At 45.3% G+C, this 24791-nt stretch overlaps 1 protein-coding gene across 7 annotated transcripts in view; it reads right to left on the reverse strand.

Annotated features, from left to right (window-relative positions):
* LOC105475828 (phosphodiesterase 1C) overlaps positions 1-24791 on the reverse strand; it is a 619857-nt gene that overhangs the window by 447710 nt on the left and 147356 nt on the right. For all 7 annotated transcript variants that reach the window (XM_071094997.1, XM_071095004.1, XM_071094999.1 and 4 more), the window contains exon 2: positions 6355-6405. In XM_071094997.1, the coding sequence (XP_070951098.1) occupies positions 6355-6405 (51 nt within the window). The remainder of the gene's footprint in view (positions 1-6354; positions 6406-24791) is intronic.

The raw sequence follows: 24791 nt of genomic DNA on the forward strand, positions 1-24791 counted from the left end.
TTGCCATAGCACCCAAAATGTACCTGATTTGTCTGTCCTGGATCCCTTATATGGTTCTGTCTAAAACATAGTACATGCCCCTGAGAACACTGAAAGCCCAGCCACCAGCCACATACCCCCGCTCATGGTATTTCTCAGTCATTCCTCCCACTTATTTCTTCTTCTTCTTTTTGTCTTCATCCATCCCCAGTTCAAGCTCCCTTCTTTTGTCACCAACTCTCCTAGCTATAACAACTGATCTAGCAAAGTTCCCTGACTGAACTCTAGCACTGTCTCAGACATGATTTTGAGTTCCCCCTGGGGCTCCACACATGGCATCACCATGTCATAGGTGCTGCCTCCCTCTATTTCAATCAACCCCGGCACTCACCCCACTGCACACCTCTGCCTCCCATTTCCCACCTCTGCTGAGGGAAGGGGATCATTCACTCAGCACACAAATACAAAAGGCCTCCCCTTGCTTCAGTCCCCCATCCACCGTAAGTACTCCAGCTCTTTCACAGGAAAATCTATTTCCAAAAATACCTGGATTTTTAATTAATCTCTATTTTCTTATTGCTTTTGATACCACTATAGTAGTCCCCCATTATCCGAAGGGGTACGTTCCAACAACTGCCTGAAACCAGGAATGGTGCCTAACATAATTGCTGTTAATCAGAACACGATTCTGTTCATGTCTACCATCCGCAAATTTAATAATACTTCCATCTTAACTAAGCACTTATCCTGTCCTGTGGCTGTAACTTTTGTAGCTTTAGTGTAACAACAAAACTAGCACAAATTTGTTTCCTTCTTTACAGTTTCACAGATAGAAAATTTGCTCTCCCTGTGGATCTCAGCAACCTTGGCATACAATTTTTTTTTATTTTTTTTCTTTATTAAGGCAAGAACTTTCACCTTTTCACTTAAAGGAAGCACTTGATGGCTTCTCCGTGATGTATCTGAATTGCCAGCATCAGTACTCTTGCACTTTTTACTAAGTGCACTTCGAAATTGCACTTAGGCAATTCCTAAATAAAATCAGGGTGATTTGAACACAAGCACTGCAATCTGATAAACAAGAGGGCTCCTAAGTCACTAACTTGTGGGTAGCATCTGCACATGTATCCACTGGACAAAGGGAGGATTAACATCATGGGTAGGGCAGAGTGAGATTTCATCTCGCTATTCAGAGCAGCACTCAGATCAAAACTTGTGAATTGTTTATTCCTGGAATTTTCCATTTCACAATTTCAGACCACTGTTAACCACAAGTAACAAAACTGGGAAAGTGAAACCGCGGATAAGGGAAGACTTTTGTATTTTCTTTTCCACGATTGCTCATCTTGGGGGAGAAATTAGTCCTCCCTCAGGGAAGCAATCAGAACTCCAGCATAGAGCTGCCCAGCCACAAGAGCTTTGTGGGCGCTGTCTCCCTCGCTCTGGCTCCTCCAATGCCCTGGACTCCCAACAGAAGCTCTGTCCAATGCACTGAATGCAGTGTCTTTTACATCTTCTAGAGGAGAGAGACGAAATCAAAATCTGGGCTTTTTCTGCCACACTGTGGCCATGTCTGAACACTACATGTGGCCTTCATTCCCTTACATGTGGTATTGAGAGTTGTTTTCATTGAAGATTAGAAGTTACCTTCTTTACCTGTTATCCCCATTCAAGCCCTTAAGCCTCAGCTGATGCTCGCCTCCTCCAGAAGGACTCCCTTGAATTCACCTCCATGCCAGGTTGGCTGAGGCCTCCCCGTTCTGACTCTCCCAGCTCCTCCTACCATTCGCTAGCATTTCCCTCCACACGCTGTATTGTAGCAGTCACTTCTGTCTCCCTGATTAGATTGTGAACTCTTTGAAGACAAACCGACTCATCTGTGTTATTTCCAGGGCTCACAGACGAACAGAAAATTCTTCAATAAGTATATATGAAATTAAAGAAAAAAGAGAAGAAGAGAGAGGAGGAAGGCTGAAAACTCAGGGTAATAACAACCACCCACATTTATTGAGCGCTTGTGGTATACAGTCCCTGTGCTTCATATAATGGATTCCAGGGTATCAGGGCCAATATCCACCTCTGCTGCCCCAGCTTCATCCAGCAATTGAAGGGTCCATGTCTGTCCTGTCAGGGGCTTCCTGGACTCTAGTCCTTCATATAGTCCATGACCAACATCTGTTCTGATGTTCAGTGACCACTTAACATGTTTTTAAGTATTTTAACATTCACCCTTGCATGTGATCATCCACAACAACTTGGAAATAAGTTCTAATATTGAGAGGAGAAGCCGGGTGGGCTTCTGGGTGGGGTGGGGACTTGGAGAACTTTTCTTTCTAGCTAAAGGATTGTAAATGCACCAATCAGCACTCAGTAAAAATGGACCAGTCAGCACTCTGTAAAATGGACCAATCAGCTCTCTGTAAAATGGACCAATCAGCAGAATGTGGGTGGGGCCAAATAAGGGAATAAAAGCAGGGCACCGGCGCTAGCAGCTGCAACGCTGTTGGGTGGGCTTCCAAACTGTGGCAGATTTGTTCTTTCACTCTTTGCAATACATTTTGCGGCTGCTCACTCTGGGTCTACGGTACCTTTATGAGCTGTAACACTCACTGTGAAGGTCTGCAGCTTCACTCCTGAAGCCAGCGAGACCACAAGCCACAGGGAGGAAAGAACAACTCAGGATGCTCCACCTTTAAGAACTGTAACACTTACTGCTAAGGTCTGCACCTTCACTCCTGAAGTCAGCAAGATTACCAACCCACCAGAAGGAAGAAACTCTGGACACATTTGAACATTTGAAGGAACAAACTCCGGACACACCATCTTTAAGAACTGTAACACATGAGGGTTCTCAGCTTCATTCTTGAAGTCAGCAAGACCAAGAACCCACCAGAAGGAACCAATTCTGGACACAGTATTGTCCTAGGAGCAAGGTGAGGAAAGTGTGGCTTAGATGGGTTAAGTTACCTGCCCACGGTGGCACAGAATTCATAATTCTGGACACAGAATCCAACTCCAGGCTTGACACCAGCGCTTACATACCTAATGGTTTCTGAGGACTCTCCCACTAGCATGTAGGAGACCCTTGAAGACATATTGTGGAGGGGTTTGGGGAGTGTGTACACTGGCAATGGGAAGGCTCACAAATGTTTATGATGTTAGGATAAGGAGCATTTAACGGAGCAGAAAGGGGCCTGCTTACGCAGTCTTCATTCAATCAGCGTTTGCTTCTACACCAGGCACAGTCAACCAGACAGGGCCCATGGGCTCAAGGAGCTGTCTGTCTAATAGGGAGACTGACAGATGCATAAAATAGACATCTCCAGGGAGGAGGGCTTTTAGGGCTTGGTACTACAGGGCAGCTTCACCGGCATCCCAGAGAGCAGGACTAACAAGGGACCCAGTGCCAGCTAACTTCATCCCAGAAGTCCCCAATGTCAGGAGCCCCAGCCACAGTGGGTTCCAGGAGCTCCTCACCAAGTTGAGGCCTGGACCTGAGCTGGGCAGGTCAGCTGTTCCCCACACTGCCCTGGTGCCTACCATGCAGTATCCACATGGGGTAACTTCCATGCGGCACCCATGTGAGGTTCTCACCATGAAGTACGCACATGAGGTGCTCCGCTGGCTCACCCTGCCCACTGCAGAGCAGGGCAGTGCCCACACCCGGTGGCTCTCGCCTTGCAGCTGGCCTTGTGATGGATACCATTCTCAAACCATTTGCTGGTTGGAAGCCGGCATGCCTGCATTCACACAGCATTCTCAAGTCAAGGTCATTCTCAACTTCTCACTCTCCTGGACACTGTCATTCTCCCAGCATTTGTGAGGGGAAGAGATCTTCTCTGCTTCCTTTGAGTCCCCCTCCCTCCCTCCTCTCTAACCCCCACTTCTGGGAAAATGACTTCCCCATGTTACTATATGTGCCCACAGTTGCTAGGCAGATGCTCCAATTGAAGTCAGGTTGATCAGAAGCCACTGCTTGAGCCTGCAGTGATGGGGCAGGGGTGGTGACGGGGCCTGGTGGAGCCAGAGTCTCACAGGACTCACTCCACAGCATCCACCACCATAACCAGCCCTTCCCCCGTCCCCACTCCCAGATCTTCTCTGCTGACCCCTAGAGGTCCAGCCATCACAGCAGAAGCTCTGGCCCCATCCCTATCGTGCCTGATTCCATGCTGGGCAATGCACACTATCAAGGCTTTCTGTCTTGTTGGAGGCAAAACTTAGAGAATGTTGCAGTACTTCATCTTCCAGTCTCAAAAAAAAAAAAAAAATCTATCATCTGAATCCCCCTAGTCTTCCCAAACTGAACTCTTCATTCACACCACACAATGAAGGTCAGTTTCAAGGTGGTAAAGTGAAGTGAGCATCAATCGGACATGCTACATTAAAAATAATTTTTTTTGCCTTCCTAAAAGTCACTTAATCTTTCCCTCTCTAGTATTGACTACAAAAAGACTTAGTAGCTCATGTGCCATCTGACTTTTTCCAGGGCAATGCGATTAACTCAGGAGATTTTTTTTTCTCCTTTTTTCCCTATATCAGTCCAACCTAATTGGTTTGCCACTAATTACTCGTTTCCTATACAGATATGTGTTCATCGTGTCCTCACTTGTCTCAAGCTAATAAGCTTTCAAGAGATACATCATCCTTTCAACCCAGTCATACAGTTGAGAACTTCACACAAGAAATCACCTTCCTTTGTCTGTGAAAGGAATAATTGCCTCCACTCTCATACAAGGACCCCCCACCTTCCTCTGTCCTGTGGTGAGCCTCGGGAACTCCCATGGGGGAAGGGGCACCCAGCATAGCCCTCACAGCATGGTTGGGTCACGATTCCAGCTTATTTATTTGCCTGACTACTGCTCAGGAGTTGAAGAAAAAAAATGGGATAAAAGCATATTCTTCAACCTCATTGAGCTGCGGGATGAAATATCTATTTTGGAAATAATGATTCCAGGTAGGAGGGCAGTGAGGAATGGGGCTCATGAGAAGTGAGTGTTTTATTACACAATTTCTAAAATATGAGCACTTCATGCTCTTTCATTATTGTACATTATTACAGTTCTGTAAAAATCATTTCTGGGAAATCAATCTCAACATTTCAAAGCCTTCCAAAAAGTTGGGAGGCAGAGTTTATAAGAAGCCCTGTAAATAGAGAAATTATACTTTCAGCTTTACGTAATAAGATTTACTATGGCACTGTCCACACTCAGACCTAGTCAACACTGCATGAGGAATGCAGTGACTGGGGATTTGTAGAGTTCCTCCCATGCCACAATTTCAAAAGACAGCAACATTTTTCACTGCCCTGGAAAAACGTCATACAGCATGTGAGCTACTAAGTCTTTTTGTAGTCAATAGTAGAGAGGGAAGGAGTAAGTGACTTTTAGGAAAGCAAAAAAAAAAAATTTTTAATGTAGCAATGTCCAATTTTGAATATTTTCCAAGTGAGAAAACAGAGGCCTGGATAGTGTGAGTGAAATTACTTTTACTGAAAGCCAGTGAGGCAGCGATAAATCTGTTTCTGTTTACAGCTCTACCATTTCTCCACTTGGTGCACAGTGGGTTTGGGGAGCATCTCCACTCCACCCTGATCCGTGTCTAGTATTTCCACTCCCTTTGGAATCCGGGTTTTCATTCCAGGGAGTGCATTAACTTGCTGGATAATTTGCTGATCACACTGTTACAGAAACCATTTAGAGGCTTTAGACTCCTACTCTTTCACAGGGATCAAGACCTGGAGACAAAGCAGTCAAGGGAAGCCCCATGGCCTAACCACAGCCCTAGGAATATCCCCAATGCCTAAGGAAACCCATTCAATCCATCTGAGCTTCAAAATGTCACCAAATTGAGGAAGAGCCAGTGGAGTAAGTTCATAAGTCCATGTTGAATGGTGATGATGCCTTCATAGCTACAAGCATTTCATGTACGTCTCCTCACTTTATCTTAAAACATTCATAAAAAGGATAGTCCACAGCACGTCTCAAACTCTAATGTGAACAGGCATCCCCTGTAGATTTGTTAAAATACAGATTCTGACTCAATTGGTCTGAAGGAATGGTGGGGGGACTGAAGCTCCACATTTCTAAAAAGCACCCGGGTGATGTCGATTCTGCTGCTCTGAGGACCATACTTGGAATTGCAAAGGCTTAGAGCACAATTTGGAAACCACAGTTCTAAGGACTGAAAAGGCAGTAGCAATGAGTAGCTCACCAGCCTGGGCTCAAGTGGGATATTAACCAGATGATGACATTTCCTACATTACTGTTTTATTAACACCTGATAGGATTGAAGAGCTATACCGCACAGGGGAAAGATCTCTGGAGAACATTTTCTGATGGAGACCAGGAAAGGAGTGAAACAAGATTTACTCACGAGAGAAGCGGGCCAGTGATCTGGCATTCTTGTCTCCAGCTTCATTTGCAACTGGGAAAAAAAAAAACATAGGATACAATTTAAAATAAAGCACATGTGTCCACCAAATATGCCCCAATACAGCCAATCCCCTGGATGCTTTGACATCAGGCTGTATTTAAGACTTTTTGTAAGTGAATAAAAGCAACTTCACTCCCTCTGTTTCTGTTATTTCCAAGGCTGCCCTCAACACCTAAATGACGTCAAATGTCTCAATCATTTTGATTAGAATATTTGGATGAAGATAGAGAGGATCTCAACAACATCCAGTTTAGTAGGCCTAAAGAAGTTAATTGGCTTACATCCACTTAGTAAGAGGCATGCGCACCAGATTCCAAGCTAGTGGACGTCCTTTGGCTCCAAGAGTCCTCTAACAGGGCTGTCTGTCAATACACTGATGCACCCCAAGCATCAAAATGAGTCTGGTTTCCTAGGATCCATAGGGGCAAAGCCAAGGCAGGAATTTGGGAAGATAAAAAGCTGGTTTATGTTCAGAAAGATACTAAATTTAGACACTAACAAACAGGGACGTTCATCAATAAAATTGTTCAGAAAACTGCCCTAGAAACCTTACCCCTAAAGCTTCTCAGCAGGGCAGGCTACCTCCTGCGAAAAGCCTCCATATAATTTATCATTGGATATAGTCATATTTAATGCCCCTTATAACTTATGAACCCATTTTATTGGGTAAAAGAGATGGTTATTAAGAGGAAACACAAGTTTCACTCACTTTAAATACCATGTTTCATGCCCATAAACATTATACCTTGGTGGTTATATGTATACATAGCAGACAGACATGGGTATTTGTGATCTACTTGAATAAACACCCAAAGCAATCAATAAGAAACACGTGTTCATTCTAGCTGAGAAAAAGCACTCAATGCATCAGCAGAATAAAGGAGATTGCTAATGTCATCATGAATGTATGAGAAGTTGCAGCAGCAGGACAAAACCAATACAGTAACTACTTTCTAAACTTATTACATGATTTTACAAAGAATGAAAAGTTGAAAAATTTATTCCACCATCTCACAAAGGTAAGCATTTTAAAATTTACTACATTTGGGCAATTTTTAAAAAATTAATAGATTCCATCTCAGTATCTTTTGTTTTTCTGGCATTAGCTTTGCCTCACCATCTCCACTCTTTTACTAATAAGGGCAATTACTAATTTGGGCAATTTATTACTAATTTGGGCAATTTTTTAAAATTAATAGATTCCGTCTTAGTATCTTTTCTTTTTCTGGCATTAGCTTTTCCTGGTCATCTGCACTATTACTAATAAGATGTTATATAAAAATGACCAGCAGGGGGAGACAATAATTCATCCAGCTCCCATCGTCTGTCAAACGGCAGCATTTCAAAAAAAGAAATGGGCCTGGCGCGGGTGGCTCACGCCTGTAGTTCCTGCGCTTTGGGAGGCCAAGGCTGTCGCATCACGAGGTCAGGAGACCAGCCTGCCCAACATGGTGAAACCCCATCTTTACTAAAAATACGAAAAATTAGCCGGGCGTGGTGGTGGGCGCCTGTAATCCCAGCTACTCGGGAAGCTGAGGCAGGAGAATCACTTGAACCCAGGAGGTGGAGGTTGCAGTGAGCCGAGATTGTGCCACTGCACTACAGCCTGGGTGACAAAAGTGAAACTCCATCTCAAAAAAAAAAAAAAAAAGAAAGAAATGAAATAATTACTACACTCTGTACCAAATACATTTTAAAAGATTTCCAATTCAAAAAAAGATCCAGGACTTCTAAGAGCAATAGCTATTCTTGCTGTCTTCTCAAATGTTTTGTAGAACCACTACATGAATATAAATAATTCACATTCATATTCCTGCCTCCATTCAGAGCTACATCCAAAATATTTCAGAACAATGGTCAGCTATCTCGGTAGAAGTCTTTAACCACAACTGCATATCCTCACATCAGGAAGATTTGGATGTTATCATAGCTAAGTATTAAAAGAAATCTTATGAGCACTTGGAAAACTCTCAAGAGTTTTCTATAACCAAAGTTGTCTTATAATAAAAAAAAGTAAATAAAAGGAAGAAAAGAGAGCGGGGAGGGAGGGATGGAGAAAGAAGGAATGAGCCCCAGTTAGGTATAGACATGAATTTCCATGACCTTGAGTTCAACTTGTTTCTTCCATTTAGACACTGTAAATGTCTGAAGAAAGAAATAGAGCTGGGTGGGGCATAGTGGCTCACGCCTGTAATGCCGACACTTTTGGGAGGCTGAGGCAGGAAGAACACTTGAGCTCACGAGTTTGAGACTAGCCTGGGCAACATAGTGAGACACTGTCTCCACAAAAAAAAAATTTTTAAACTTAGCTGGGTGTGGTGGTGCATGCCTGTAATGCCAGCTACTCAGGAGGCTGCAGTGGAGGGGTCACTTGAGCCCAGGAGGTTGAGGCTGCAGTGAGCTGTGATCAAACCACTGCACTCCAGCCTGGGCAACAGAATGAGACCCTATATCAAAAAAAAAAAAAAAAAAGAAAGAAAGAAAAGAAAAGAAAAATAGATCCAGGATTTTACCAAAATCTTTGCTGCAGAAACTTTAAAATGACATTTTAAAATGGGATTACAAAGACCATTGCAATTGCTGAGAACACAAGCAACCACCTAAATACTCAGTTTGGAGTCTGCACATTCTCCAAGAGTATGTACATTCCTCCAAGAATAAAAGAACAGAGACACCAATGTCGCTATTTCACGTGCAGTAATAGCCACATCTTCACTCAGCCAGGCCTTCCCTGCCCACCACCCTATCCAAGGATGGGAATTGCTGACCCAGATCCAAGTCACGCCAGGAAAGGCAAGAATCAGGATCCAGGCTAGTGGGACACCAGGAGAGTTTCCTCTATCCAAAAGGAATTTGAACCTCACCACCAGCGTGATTTCCCTACAAACATACCCAATGCCACACTCCACTTCTGGAGGGTCTCCCAGCCCCTACAGAACACAATCCAGCTCACCTGCCCCAACTTATTCTCCCACCTCATTTCCCAGAGCATCCTCCAGCACTTAGTCACATGCGATAGATGGACAATGCACTTCACACACTCTTTCTGCCTGGCTTTGGCTCCTGATGCCCCCTAGTCTTGGTGCACTCCTCCCTCATCTTCACCTGGCCAACTCCTTACTCATCCTTTAAGATCCAGGTGGAGCGATTCACTTCTGAAAAGTCTCGTCGCTTCACACCCCACCTTCTCCATCCCACAGATCTCTGCCCATATGTGTAACTCCCCTTCCCACACCTGCCTGTTGTTCTCAAACTTCAGCAGCATCAGAACCACTGGGTAGGTTTCTTAGAATACAGTTTCTAATTTGATGCATCTGGTGTGAGGCCCAAGAATTTACATGTCTGACAAGCTCCCAGGTGATATGGTGGATGCTGGTCTGGGGACCATAAAAGCTACCCCACCCAAGGCAAGGATCAGCACTTTCTATCATTGTATTTCCATTCTTTTATACAGTGACTATGCATTCAGTCAATATTTTTGGAATTCAAGTAGACTTAATGCCACAAATGGCTTAGTAGACCAGACATCTCAGACTGCCTTCCAGATGACTATAGAAAGTCCCAGGTGTGTTTTGTTTGGTCTCACAGTGCTTTTAATTTTTGAACAATTGTCAGCCCACATTTAAAACCAAGAGATTTCAAATAGAAATACATATTACTGGCTTCCTTCAAATAACTGGGGTGATTGGAATACAAGGCCCCCATCCCACATGACAGCCATGGTTCACCACTGAGATGCCCCCTCGGGTGGCTCTGCCTCCTGGATGTTCAGAATGCAACTCTATACTGACTGTTGTTGGACTATACACTCCGCATGGTCTAGAAGGTAGGTGAAAACAGAACCTCTTAAAGAGCTTAAAGAATTAAACTAAACCCCAACAGATGCTAGCACCACAAAGTGCTGTAGCCCAGCTCACCAAGCCCTTCTGTCCCCAGTGCAGAACTGCCCAGATGCGGCCACCAGCACACTGCAGGCCTGCTCGGAGACACCCAGCCTTCTCCGCCGGCATAGGAGCCCTCAAACACTGCTGCTTGCCTTGCATGTTTAAAGGTATACAGCAAGCTTTCACCTGATAAACTCCCGTTTATCAGGTGCAATTAGAGCTTAAATGTGGTGAGATCTTATAAGAATGATTATGTAGGTTTATGGAAAGTTACCGATGCCACACTGCTCACAAAACACAGATTCCAGTTCAGAATGCATAATGATTCTATCGACGTTCAGTTGAGTGTCTAGGCTACATGTGTATATAGGCACAGAGGATGAGTAGAAGTATGGTCACCAGATATATTAACAGTTAATTCTCCTGTGTGGTGGCATTTGAGAAAATTTGTAACTTTTGAAATACTTTTCTGCATAAACTCAATAGTTTATGATAACCATGTGTTTATAATCAGGAAAAAATGTTTTTATTAGAGGGTATCAGACAATTGGTTATTGCTCTGTTTCAAAATCCATATATTATTTTGGATATGTGTGTGTATATATGTACATGTGTATGTATATGTATGTATGTAAAGGACTTTTTATACATACACATGTATAAATGTTTGTACTATTTTTATACATACATGTGAACATATATACACATTTTTATATACATGTATGTAAAAAAATACATATATATAAGATGTGTTTTAGATTCTGATTTAAGAGTAGTCCTGGATCACAGAATCCAAGGCACCTGCCATCTCTAGTCCAAGAGGGCTCCTTGTAAGACTCAAGAAAGGCATCTTTTACTCCTCGCTACAGGGATCCCACGCATTTTAAGTCAGTGGTTTTCAGCCCTGGACACACATGAGAATCACCTAGGGAATGTTACAAAATATTGATGCCCAGACCAAAATATTGATGTTGAGAACAACAGGGCCTCTAGGGGTAGGACTCAAGCATCAGTGTTTTTTAAGCCCCTGATCCCAATGAGCAGCCGAGGTTGGGAAGCACTAATAAATGGTGCAACTCCATACATCCTTACCAAAGCAACATTCAGGGAGGAGGACGTGGCTCTGATTCCTTCAAAAATAATCACCCCTATTCAGTTCTTCTTTTCAGGATGCTATTGCTTTGTCAAAATCCTGAATCAAGCAAGGTATATCTCTGCTTTAAAAAAACTTCAGCCATTAAGATGCAAACCTAACTATGGAGACCTATTAGTGGGCAACTCTTTGCATTGTAAAGAGTTCTTTATAAAAGGATTCACCTCGCATTGCCTCCATCCTTCAGCATATGTGGACTGAGCTCTGCCTGGGCACTGGGCAGTGAACTAGACTCGAGGAGGGTTGCAACAATGGATTCCACCCAACCTGGACATGCAAGCAAGTAAGGAAGGCAAACTGTGCCTTTCAATCTGAGTTTATCTAAGTGTGATCAGCTAGGGAAGTGACTTGATGATGATGATGATGATGATGATGATGATGATGATGCAGTTTCCTTGGTCCTGTGCCAGATCCACTGGGTCAGAATCCCTGCAAGTGAGGACAGGACTCTACGTTTTAAACCAGGGGTCCCCAACCCCTGGGCCACAGAACCTAGCAGCCCATGGCCTGTTAGGAACCGAGTGCTCAGCAGAAAGTGAGAAATGGGGGACCGAGCATCACCACCTGAGCTCCAGGTGGCATTAGATTCTCATAGGAGAATGAACCCTATTGTGAACTGCACATGTGAGGGATCTAGGTTGCATGCCCCTTATGATCATCTGAGGTAGAACAGTTTCATCCTGAATGGTTTCGGGATGAAACTGTTCTACCTCAGATGATCATAAGGAGCATGCACCCCAACACCCATTTTGTAGAAAAAAAAAATGTCTTCCATGAAACCGGTCCCTGGTGCCATAAAGGTTGAGAACCACTGTTGTAAAAATTGCTCCAGAAGCCACTTGGACACACGAATGTCTGAGAAGCAGCAATCTAAAGGAAATGTTCCCCTGATGTGTTTGCTGTAGGTTTTCCCTCCCAAAAATTGGCCAGAAACAAATCTCAGAGTAAGTAGTTGCCATGGAGACCAATAGGAGGAGGCAGGTGAGACAGGAAGATAACTTGGAGCAATGAGCATCCTAACCCCAGGCAACTCGGAGGGCTCTGATGTCCCAGCTATGACACAAACAATACAGGACATCAGAAAGGACAAAGGAGAAGAAGGGGGAAGCTAAGGTGGGCCCAACCGTTGTGATGGTGACCTAGGCAGGTGCACACTGCTTTGTAACCAAAACACTGCCACCCTTGTTTTGAAAGCCCTGGCACCTGGGTAAGCATAAATGCAGCTGGTGTCCTGGGTGCCAGGGCAAACACACAGCGAGTAGCCGACCCAGGGCAGAGCCTGGCTTCCTGCAAGGAAATCTGCCCAGTGCACTGGTTGGCTGCTGCTTTACCACAGCCCTGGGTCTGGCCCAGGCATTCTCTCCAAGTGAACTCTTTTGGGAAGGCTGGTGGCTGGAATGCCAGGCACCACGGATTCCCAAAGAAGAGAGCATTGGAATGAGGTTCCAGGCACTTTCACTAGTTACTATAGAAGGTGAAGCTCAGAATTACTCCAGGTGTTTCACCTCACCTCATCTTACCTTCAACTTGCAAAGACCCAAGCAATAGCAAGGAAAACAGGAAGGAATGCTGGGGGGAAGGAGACCTGGTGCAAAATCATCATTAACTATCCTAGCTCAGATATCATCTTCTAGGTGGGACCTTCCATGACCACCCATTAAGACCGCAGCTCCCGACTGCCTCCTTCCTCTAGTCCCCATCCTCCTATCCTGGTTTATTCCTCGCTACGGTACTTATCACCTTCTCATATGCTCTGTACTTCAATGGGTTTATTGCCTTTCTCCTTCCAAGACAATGTAAGCTCCACACAAGCATAGGTTCTCTGCCAATGAAAAAGCTGTGATCTCCCCAGTGCCCAAATGCCTGGCATGAAATATTTATGGACTGAATTAATGACCAGCCTCCTAGCAATCTACCATTCAGAACATGATGGAGCCAAGGATATTGGAAGGAGACACGAAAAGGAAGGTGTAAGGATATCACATCCCTTGAACACCCAAAATACCCATTCAGGTCTTCAAATACCAGACACTGAATAAATCACAGATACCAAATAAATCTGCAAACACCCAGTCATGGTCCCTGCCTTCACATGGAATAACACTGCCCTTCCAATTTAATGGGCAGGAGTGCAGAAAGACTGGCTAAGTTTTTTCAAGACCACACAGGTTTTTATGGCCAAACCCTATCTAAACCCGGGAGTATCTAGTGCCAAAGTCCGTGTCTCTTCCACCTTTGTCTCTTTGCCTTCTAAGGAGGGGAGACAGGTAGGAACCGTGCTCCAGAGAGGGCTGCACCTAGAGAAGAGCCAGGCTGCAGCCTCTATGCCTCTAGCCCCAGTGGGAGGAGGGTACCAGCCTGCAGGCAATGGGGGAGGTCACCCGCCTGGCCCCTGGTACCAGGCATAAGGCCAGGAGACTTGAGGTGGGCAACGAGGTCAGGACTCACGGCAATAGGATCCAGTAGAGAGAGAAGCTACTGACGAGGGGAGGAGCTTCATTGACATGTTCATTCAAGAGCCCCAAGGTGTCTCCCTAACCCTATTAAGTCTCCGATAGGTAGAAAATAGCAACAAGGAAATAGAATCTAGAATCAAACGCATCTCAGTATGAACCAGTACAACTCACAAAAACAGCCCCTACGAGGCAATCGTATTCTCTTTAACAGGTGAGGAAAGTGACATTCCAAGAGATTAGGTAGCTTGTCCAAAAACAGACCAAGGTAAAGCAGTAGAGTGAGAAATGTCATCCATTCCTTCCAGCTCTGAGTCCAGCATTCTCAGAGAAGGGATGTGCCCCATCTGTTTAATTGTTGCGTAATGATCAATGGTAAAGCAAAAGGCTTGACTTCCTTTGCCCCCGTGTGGTTTGATAAATGTTGGTGTTTGACAAGCCTGGGATCTGTTTCAAGCATAAAAATGTGTAAATGTATAACTCGGGCGATGGCTGAATCGTGTGCTGTGTTGAGAAGTCTTCTGATGCCAAGACTGAGCTTAGCAAGATGTTTTTGTGACACATGATGAAAGCCTGCCATGGTTGGGGTGGGGGGAAACTGAAAGGAGGAAGCAGGATGGGTAAATGGAAAAATCCTGCCAGGTTATATGGAACATAAAAGAATGTGGCCACAAAATGGATAATTCACAAAGGTAATTGACTTCATTCAACACATAAAATATATTATCCCAGTTGCTTAAAATGAGAAATGCTATATAATACAATAACTTCATACACTCAGGAGCCATCCAAACAGACTGGGCATTTCCAGAAGGCTGTCATCTAAATCAGACTTAGCCATGCCTTTCACAAGGCTCTTGGTCTTGTGAAAATGCAGATTAATTGCCTGGGATGAAATAACTTATACTGGTAGGTCCAGACATAGAAGCTGGTACCACCTTATTTCAGAGGCAGTGCCTTTCACCTCGTGCTACCCATCGCATTTTCAACATCCAAGTGTTACTACCACAGGATCAGCCTCATTGCCATGAAATCCAGTCCCTTGTCTCCCCTCCACTTAGCCTCAAGTCGGAAGCCTGCTCCTTATGGGAACAGATCTCAGCAATCCAGTTGAAATTTGTACCCCAGAGCCATAAAAGGCATCACAACCCCCACTCTGTTCCTTCCCCACTTCTTTATTCAGAAATGCTCAGCATTGCTTCATTATACCTTCCGGGCCAATTTGGCTGTCAAATCCACTCTGAATCAGGCACTTGCACAAAAGAAAATAAAACCAATTTGTAGTTGATGACGCATCAGGGCTGATAATTTGAAAGTGGCAGGGATGGTGCACTTTCCAGACCCTTTTCTCCTAGAGTAATGGGCAAATCCTTACAGAGGGCAAGGCTTATCTTCCAGAGGGCAGATGGATCCCTGGCTCATGCAGCCCAGGGCATCACACAGACAGAGGTGAAATCAAAGAGGCCTTTACCAAGCTGAGAAGACAGCTTGAAAAACACACATCCTGTACTTTTTCTTTTAGTTTGCAAGAATTTGAGTCATATGTAGAGGCTCAAGCAATCTACTTCTTCCCTGGACCTAATGTCATAAGTTTGCTTATTTATCTACATTCTATCTCATTTCACAAATTATATTTTATGTTTTGCTCTACACTCCTATCCTTTATGCAACAAAGTAAAATGTTAATGAAAACTGAAATTTACTTATTTCAATCAGTTCCTTGCTCCCTTTCCCTGATCCCGCTTTCCAGGCTTCCAGCTTTCAGGTTGACTCTACAGGGCCCTCCATTACACCAAGATCCAACAAGCAATTGCCGTCTGTTGAGTCCCCCTCTCATCTATTGGCCTCCCTCGTCCCAGAACTCTGCTGGATGTGAAAATGGATGTAACCTCATCCTCAGGTAACCAGGAATCCAGCTGAAACCCAAAGGCCTGGCCGTGAACTTCCTGGTACATATCATTCAACTTGTTGCCATATGAATTTATCAAGGTGTTTAGTGTTTCTGTGGAAATCATCAGGCCAAGCTACCAGGCCCTGACCTCAGGAAACTTGAGATCTCATTGTGGAAATGTAATTTTCATGCATGAGATGACCCACGCTCTGTTGAATGCTAGACAAAGGGTCCTTTGTGGCCTGGAGTGACTAGTATTGGGAGGTTTCCTGGAAGACGACGAGGATAGGTGAGATTAGAGAGGTGAAGAGGATGATGGAATCTGCCCAAGGAGAGGAAAGGGGTGTGGTGCATTCTAGTACGTGGGAGCAGACTGAGATGCATCAGTTATTCATAAATATTTCCCTTTCATAGCAAGAAAAGTTTTTTATTGGAGGAAGGGAGTAGTAAAACGCCATGAAAGGCTAGCACTCAGATTTTTCTATCTGCCTTCTTTCCTATTTCCATATACAAATACGTTGCATCTGCAGATGGGGATGTGATTTTATCTAAGGGCAGATGTGCCTGAACATGCTCTAAATTCAGGTGCTGGGACACCAGTCCAGTGCCAGCAGTCACTCCAAAGCACTGCCGCCTGACTTGGATGTGAATTCTTCCTTGTGGTGATGGCCTGGGTGGCCCAGTCCAGCCCTCCTGGTTGATACCATGGTGGCCACCATTGGCATCAGGCGCAGGACTGCTGGCTCGCATGAGGCCCCCTGCAATGCTGACCCCACTATAACAACCAGTTGAGCAAATCAGGCAAAGCCAATCACTAGCAGTTAACATGAATCAAAAGTGTTGAGACAGAAATACAATATTGATATGATTAGGCTGTGTCCCCACCCAAATCTCATCTTGAGTTGCAGCTTCCATAATTCCTATGTGTTGTGAGAGGGACCCAGTGGGAGATAATTGAATCATGGGGGCAGTTTTCCCCATACTGTTCTCGTGGTAGTGAATAAGTCTCATGAGATCTGATGATTTTACAAGGGGTTTCCCCTTTTGCTTGGCTCTCATTCTGTCTTATCTGCCATCGTGTAAGTCATGCCTTTCGCCTTCCACCGTGATTGTAGCCTCCCCAGCCACATGGAACTGTGAGTCCATTAAGCCTCTTTTTAAAAAAAAATAAATTACCCAGTCTTGGGTATATCCTTATCAGCAGTGTGAAAATAGACTAATACAAACATCAAGCTGGTTGCTCAAGCTGTTAACTAATTACAGCCCACCCTGGACAAGGCAAAGAAAAGTATACAGAAGAAGTGGAGGGACACTCAAATTTATTAAGCCCCTTCCTCGTGCCAGGCACCAGTAGGAACTTTATGCCTGTAATTTTTATTCAATTTTCACACTGTTCCAGGGGGTAAGTAGTAGTATTCCTATTTTCAGATGAGGAAGGTGAGATTTAGAAAAAGTTAAGTCACTTTCCCAAATCAACACTGAGAAGTGGGAAAGCTGGGATTGAAACCCAGTCTGTGTGAGCCCCTTTATTCTCTTTTCTCTACAGTTCACACCATCGGAAAGCACATTAAGAACCCTCTGGTCTGGCCAGGCACAGTGGCTAACACCTGTAATCCCAGCACTTTGGGAGGCCGAGACGGGCTGATCACGAGGTCAGGAGATGCAGACCATCCTAGCTAACACTGAGAAACCCTGTCTCTACTAAAAAAAGTACAAAAAAATTAGCCGGGCGAGGTGGCGGGCGCCTGTAGTCCCAGCTACTCGGGAGGCTGAGGCAGGAGAATGGCGTGAACCTGGGGAGGCAGAGCTTTCAGTGAGCCAAGATCGCAACGGTGCACTCCAGCCTGGGTGACAGAGCAAGACTCCATCAAAAAAACAAAAACAACAACAACAAAAACAACCCTCTGGTCCAATTCCACATATCGTGCATGGATCCCCTACAACATCCCAAACAAGTGGGCCTCCAGCTCATGCCTGAACTGTCTCTAGGGATGGGAGCACCTTGCTTCCAGAGGCAGGAAGCAGTTCTCCAAAAGAAAGGAAGCTCTTCTTCATAATGATGCCATCTTTCCAAAGGTCTTCATGCTGCCCCTCTCAGAATAGGCCTGGCTCCCTTTCCTCCTGAGGGCCCTTCCAACATTTGAGGACAACTGTCATGAACTCAGACCCTTGAGCCTTCACTTCTCCAAACTGACAAGCCCAGATCCCGCCTCCTGTGACAAAAATGTCCCAAGGCCTTTACCCAAAAAAGCAAAGTTACTTAAGTCACTGCTGAAAGAAGAGACTATTTGTATCTTAAATAAGCCTCAGCAACACATTCTTCAACCCCACTCATTCCCACAGTGATCTTCAGGCTGAGTCAAATTTCCATCTCCCTCCATCAAGCCCCTTTCTTGTTTGGTTCTTGGGAGAAGTGGAAGGCACCTAGGAGCCATTTTCAGCATCATATGCCCAGGAGCCACCCAAACAGGCTGGGAGTTTCCAGGAGGCTGTCATCTAAATCAGCTCATCTCAGACATGGCCATGCCTTTGACAAGCCCGTGGTCTTGTTAAACTCCAGATTCATTTTCAGATGCTCTGGACCAGGCCCTGAGAGTCTGCATTTCTAACAAGCTCCCAGGTAATGGTTCTAGTCCAGGTACCACACTTCGAGTAGCTTGGTGCTAAAGGACATCACCTTCTTTAAAAAGGAAAAGCCAAGTACATGTTCTAAGAGCTCATTGGAAAGCCATGGGTGGTTGTGAAAATGCATGCTATGGAATTTGATGCTCAATTCTCTTGGTTTTTCTTCAGCAACGTTTTATTGAGAAAAATAATTGTTAACATCATGACTTTTTAAACTTGCCTCAGGAGAGATGTTGATACTGTGTAAGAGTGAGAAGGCGTATCCAATGCAGAGGGTGACGGAAAGAAACTCACCCCTCTCAACTGGCATTCAACAGAGCAGAGCTGAGCTAGATCACTACCCACCCGGGCAAGCCGCCAGCAGAGCACAAAGCCCAAAATGCATCAGGAGATGCTCAGATCTGAGATAGGAAAGCAACCTTACAGCCACGACTTCACGTGAGGTACTCTATTTTGATCCAAGCTCCCGGCAGTACTTTCAACTCATGAGATCTAGCATGTACACACACGCACACACACACACATGTACATATGCACACACTCGTGCACTCATGCACACAAACACGCCTCCCCAACATCAGATCGGGCATACACTGTCAGCACTGTGATGTCCAGGAGCATAAATCATCGCATCGTTACCAACTGGCTTCAGGCTGAACAGATCAAAATGCATCAAATAAATGAAATGAGGCACAGGACATCATTCCCTTGGGCATTTTAGGAACTTAGATGTTCACTAGACTGAGCTGCCCTCAGCAGAGCTACACCTTTGCATACTGTTCCCCCAGACTAGCACAGAGCCTGGCACACTTGAGCTGCTCGATAAAGGGCTAGTCCTGAAGTCACAGAAGTCCTGGAATGGAGATGAGCCATGCTGCTAAGAACTGTTCTCCTCTGTCCAGAAGCCAGAGAGCCTTTCTACCAACCAGTTAAGGACTTGATGTTAATTTGGCATCTTCTAAGCCCGTTGGAAGTCTGGGGACCATTTGGGGGGTCACAAACTGGAGGCAGGTGCGTCTGGCTTGACAAGCATAGCATTTAAGAATAATCTGTCTGAATTTGGTAGGGAATAGTTCTCCAGGGTCGCATGAATCCCTGTTGCTAACATCAGACCTGCTTCATTCCAGCTGCTTCCCAGATATCTCCACACAGATGTGCATTAGGACTCTTAACATCAAACATACCAGAGCAGAACTGTCTGTTTCTCCCAGAAATCTGCTCTTCCCCAGATTTTACCATCTCAGTAAATGGAACCACCTTCCCCCTACCCTGCCCTCCCCACCAAAGTTGATCAGGACAAAAATGTGACAGTACGCTTATTTCTATTCTTTCTGTCATACTCATAGCCCTTGCATCAGTAAATCGTGTGGGCTTCACTTTTAAATAGATCCTAAACTCCTACCACTCCTTCCAGCTTCTCCCCTGAAATTGACCCAAGCATGCAAGGCCCCTCACTTAGAGGTTCCCCCAGACTGCGGAACCTCCCTGTGCAAAGCCCTCAGTGTTTCTCCTGGCGTTCAAATCACTGCCTCCAAATCCCTTCCTGTCCAGAGCTCATCTTCTCCTCTCATCTGCTAGTTAACTAAGCTCTCGAATCTGCCAAATGTATTCCCATTTCACTTGTTTTTCCTGCCTGGAATGCTATGCTGCTGGTACTAAGGGTCCAGTTGTAGTGTCCACCCTGGCAGACCCTTCCACATGCACTTACATGTGCAAACTCATGCAGTCTTTGTAACAGAGCTTTATAACAGGGAGGCAGGGCTATTGTTATCCCCTTTACTCATGAGGCAATTGAGGCACAGGGAGGTTAGGTGCCCTGCCCAAGGCCATACAGCAGGTAAATGGCAGCGCCGGATTTATATCTGAGCAGTCTATCCAGGACCTCACTGTATCACTGCCACTCTGCCTCTTACAGAGCTCGTCACTTGCACAGCTGCTTTCTCACCTTACAAGATTCAGCCGAAACATCATGTCCCCTGGTACTTCCCTGACCATCCCGTCTCAAGCACCTATCAGTATCTAGAATTAGCCTCTTTACTCATGTGCTTACATATTTCTCCATCACAAACACAGACACAAAAGGATATAAGCTCCCTGAAAGCAGCTGCCAGCAGCCTCATTCTCTGTACCCTCAGAACCATAATAATGGCACAAGCCCCTTTCATCAAATATTAACCAACCTACTGCCTACTTTATATTAGCACCGGGGTCCTGCACGTGCTTGAGTCTCCATACTCTGTCTTGTCCTGTCCTGTACATTCCATAGGCTCTCAGCAGCTTCCTCTACAGGACACAATCCACATCTGGATGACAAAACGCTCCATAATGTGGCCCAGCCATCCCTCTGGCCTTGTCCCCACTCCTCCCCTCCCACACACACCTGCACATCAGCTGTCCTGAGCCACTCCACCTGCGCCCCGCCCCCCCGGAGATGAACGAGTCCCTCTGTACATGCTCCTATCCCTTGGCACCAGTTCTCTATAATGAGGAATGTAAAGACTGCAGGCTTGCCCGGGCGCAGTGTCTCACACCTGTAATCCTAGCACTTGGGGAGGCCAAGGTGGGTGGATCACCTGAGGTCAGGAGTTCGAGACCATCCTGGCCAATATGGTGAAACCACATCTCTACTAAAAATACAAAAATTAGCCAGGCGTGCTAGCACATGCCTATACTCCCAGCTACTCAAGAGGCTGAGGCAGGAGAATCACTTGAACCCGGGAGGTGGAGGTTGCAGTGAGCTGAGATCGCAGCACTGCACTCCAGCCTGGGCGACAGAGTGAGACTCCATCTCAAAAAAAAAAAGACTGCAGGCCTTTAGAGGTCAGGAAGACCTAACTTGGAATCCTGGCTCCTCTGCCATCTTACCAAACCTCTCTAAGTCACTTTCCTTGTAGGTAAAAATGTCACATACTCACTCCTCAGGGTTGTCAGAATGAGGGATAAACTATGTAAAACACTTAGAACAGTCTTGGCACGTGACCATGATGAGCTGCTCAGTAAGAAGTAGATGGTGGTGGTGGTATTGTTTAAGGTCTATTTGTATTAAAGAAACGTGTAGAGACACTTCCTTAACATTCTTTGCATCTTCACTGAGCACGTGTGTGACACATAAATCTCAATAAACATCTACTGCAAAAGTGGGTAAAGGATGTCCTTGGAAGCTGCTTCCAGATGCCTCTAGGATCCCAGGAAGCCCAAACCCTGCCCTGGTCCTTTCATTTTGCTATTAACAAGAGAAAAACAATTGGGAAATGGATAAAATTTCATGTTTAGCACCCTTTGATCTTATGTTAGAAAAAAATAACCTAAAAAATGGGGGGCCAGGAAAGACTCGGTTATGGTCTCTGGGAGGGGATAGGAGAAGGAACGCTGGCAATGAAGAGCTCCCCCAGGAACCTGGGCATCTGATTGAACCTTCAGGAATCACCTTTCTTATTTAAAAAAAAAAAAAGAAAGACTATTAAAATATACAACTATGTAGTTGTGAGCCAGAAAGAAATGAAGCATTATGGGCAAACCTATCATTGTCAGTTTTCAAATAAGGCAGTTCCTCATCACATACTGGCAACCTGGCTTGATTTGTTAAACTTCCACAGTGTCCCCTCTAAGACACTGAATAACATTAAGGGGTGGTGAGGCAGCCTGTGCTTTTGGAACGCCCATTATAAACCTTCGTGGACCTGCCTGATTGGTTTTTCTTTTCGTCTCCCTTTGTATACATTTCTACACAGGCTCATTTTTATTCCAAAGCATTAAACATGCACACACACACCCCCACACACACACTCACAAAGACACATGTACACACACACTCACAACCCCTAATTGCCTGGAGAACCATAGCAGTTTTCATTTTCTCTCTCACAAGGCTTTCTGCTGCTGAACTTAGAGTCTACTCGCTAAGAATTCCAATCCATGACAAGTCCAGGGCACTCAGAGAGAGGAAGGTTGTAGGGGTTCTTGTGTTAGGTGGGGGATTGGAACAAGACCCTGAGGAAATTAAATTGAAGCTCACAAGAATTCAAAAATATACTGCCCTTGAGTGTTCAAGAGGAACTACATTCCCTCGGCTCATCTTCATGCACAGCCTTGAGAAAGGAAAAACAAAGGATGTGCGCAGCCAAAGGAAACTGATTTTTCTATTCACTGTAAGCAACTGAGTGTCAGCAAAGCTGTATTATGAAAGTTGCTTCTAGGCCAGGCATGGCAGCTCACACCTGTAATCCCAACACTTTTGGAGGCCGAGACAGGCCGATCATGAGGTCAGCAGATCGAGACTACCCTGGCTAACACAGTGAAACCCCGTCTCTAGTAAAAATACAAAAATTATCCAGGCATGGTGGCACGTGCCTCTAGTCCCAGCTACTCGGGAGGCTGAGGCAGGAGAATCGCTTGCACCCAGGAGGTGGGGGTTGCAGTGAGGTCATGCCTCACTGCAATCCAGCCTGGGCAACAGAGTGAGACTCCGTATCAACAAAAAAAGAAAGAAAGAAAATTGCTTCTAATCGTGTGACAGAGGATTTTGACGTCCATTGCTGTTTGTCACTTATAGCATAGGGTAGTGACGGAGCTCTGGTTTTAGAGTCCCAGGGCCTGGTTTTAAAGCCCCGCCTCTACCTGTCTGGCCCTGACTCCCTCACTCAGCCTCTGTGGGCCTGAGCTGCTTCTCCTACAAAACAACTGTAACCATACAGTATCTGCCCTGTAGATCTCACAGCACTGAGAAAAAACTGAATGAGCTAACATAAGCTATAAGGAGATGAGGGCCTCAAAGGGACTTCCTGACACACTGTGAAATTTTATATCTCAACAAATACAAAGAATTTTAATGTTTTAATCTCTTGGACAAACACTATGACCCCTTTATTCATCTTCAGAGTCTGTATTTAAACAACATCATAACGGGTATCATTAGTACAATGAGGAGAAATGCAACCAGTAAGAAGATGAAGCAGGCCTGGGGTTTAGATGGACTGGTCAGAGGGGGGCCTCTGATGAGGGTCTTTGAGCAGAGACCCACGTAAAGTGGGGATGTCCAGAGAAAAGCACAGCACAGGAGAGAGTGGTCAGTGCAAAGGCCCTGAGGCAGAGTGTGATGGATTGGAGACCATGCCCACGGCAGTGTCTAGCACGTAGGAAGCACGCAGTATGCAACAGCCACTGTGACAATGAGCATTGTTCTTACTGCTGCCAAAACACCGAGTTACCAGTTGTGGGTGAACCAAAGCCAGGGAAACTCAGTATATTAATACATCACCACTAATGCTAGTTAGGGCCCCTTCAGACGGCAGCTCCACAGCCAGCTCTGCAGCTCTGGGGGCTCTTTTTAGTCTGCTACAGAAAAGTGCCAGGTGCAGTCAGGGGCCGTTAGGAACAGGCACAGGTGAGCAGCATATTTACTCCACTTCATCCTCAATTGCTTTCTTCCTCCTCCATATTTGCCTCCTCCCTTTCCCCAAACGCACCTTCTGAGGAAAGGAGGTCTCTGCCAGTGGCCAACCTTGCAGTCACACTGCTCACATGTGCTGAGTGCCTAGTGTGTGCCCAGCACTGGGCTAGGACTGGGAACCCTGAACTGCAACAAGGTGAGATCTTTCTCTCTAGGGGCTCACAGTTTGGGGATAAGTTATGGGTAGAGAAAAAAAAGCTTCTCCAAAGTAATGCCAGCCTGGCTGGAGAAGGAGCAGGGTGATCATCAGCTCTGGGGGCATAGAGAAGAGAACATCCTCAGGGAAGCCCACCCTATACCACTCACGACATGAGGTCCCCCTTTATATGTTCTCATTGTACCCACTTCCTTTCCTCTCTTTCCTTTGTGGCCCTTATGAAAACTATAAGTGAATAATGATTTAAAATCTGTCTCCCCTGGTAGACTGTGGGCCCTGTGAGCCAGGAGGCTTGCTCTCTCTTGTTCACACCTGTATTCCTAGCACCTAACACATGGCTAGAACATGGCAGGGGCACAGAAAGACACCATAAATAAATGAAGGTTGATGAACAACACAGCACTTCATTCTGTTGGGGAAGTATGATATCTGCCTCTAAGATGGCTCCCAATAAGCCACCCGCTAGAATCCAAACCCTATGTGCACTCTTCCCACACTGAATCAGGAAGGACCAATGTCACCAACAAAATACTGTAAAATGATGATGTGTGACTTCCAAGGCTTGGAAAACGTCCAAGCCTCATAAGAAACATTGTTACTCCCACCTTGCTCTCTCTTAGATCAATTACTCTAGTGGGGAGACCAGGTAGCCATGCTATAAAGACATGCAAGCAGCCCTGGGGAGGGGTGCATCTGGGGAAGAACAGAGGCCTCCTCCCAAAAGCCAACATCAATTTGCTCATCATGTGAATAAGTCACATTGGA

Source organism: Macaca nemestrina, chromosome 4 (genome assembly GCF_043159975.1).
Source record: "Macaca nemestrina isolate mMacNem1 chromosome 4, mMacNem.hap1, whole genome shotgun sequence".
NCBI classification, from domain to species: domain Eukaryota; kingdom Metazoa; phylum Chordata; class Mammalia; order Primates; family Cercopithecidae; genus Macaca; species Macaca nemestrina.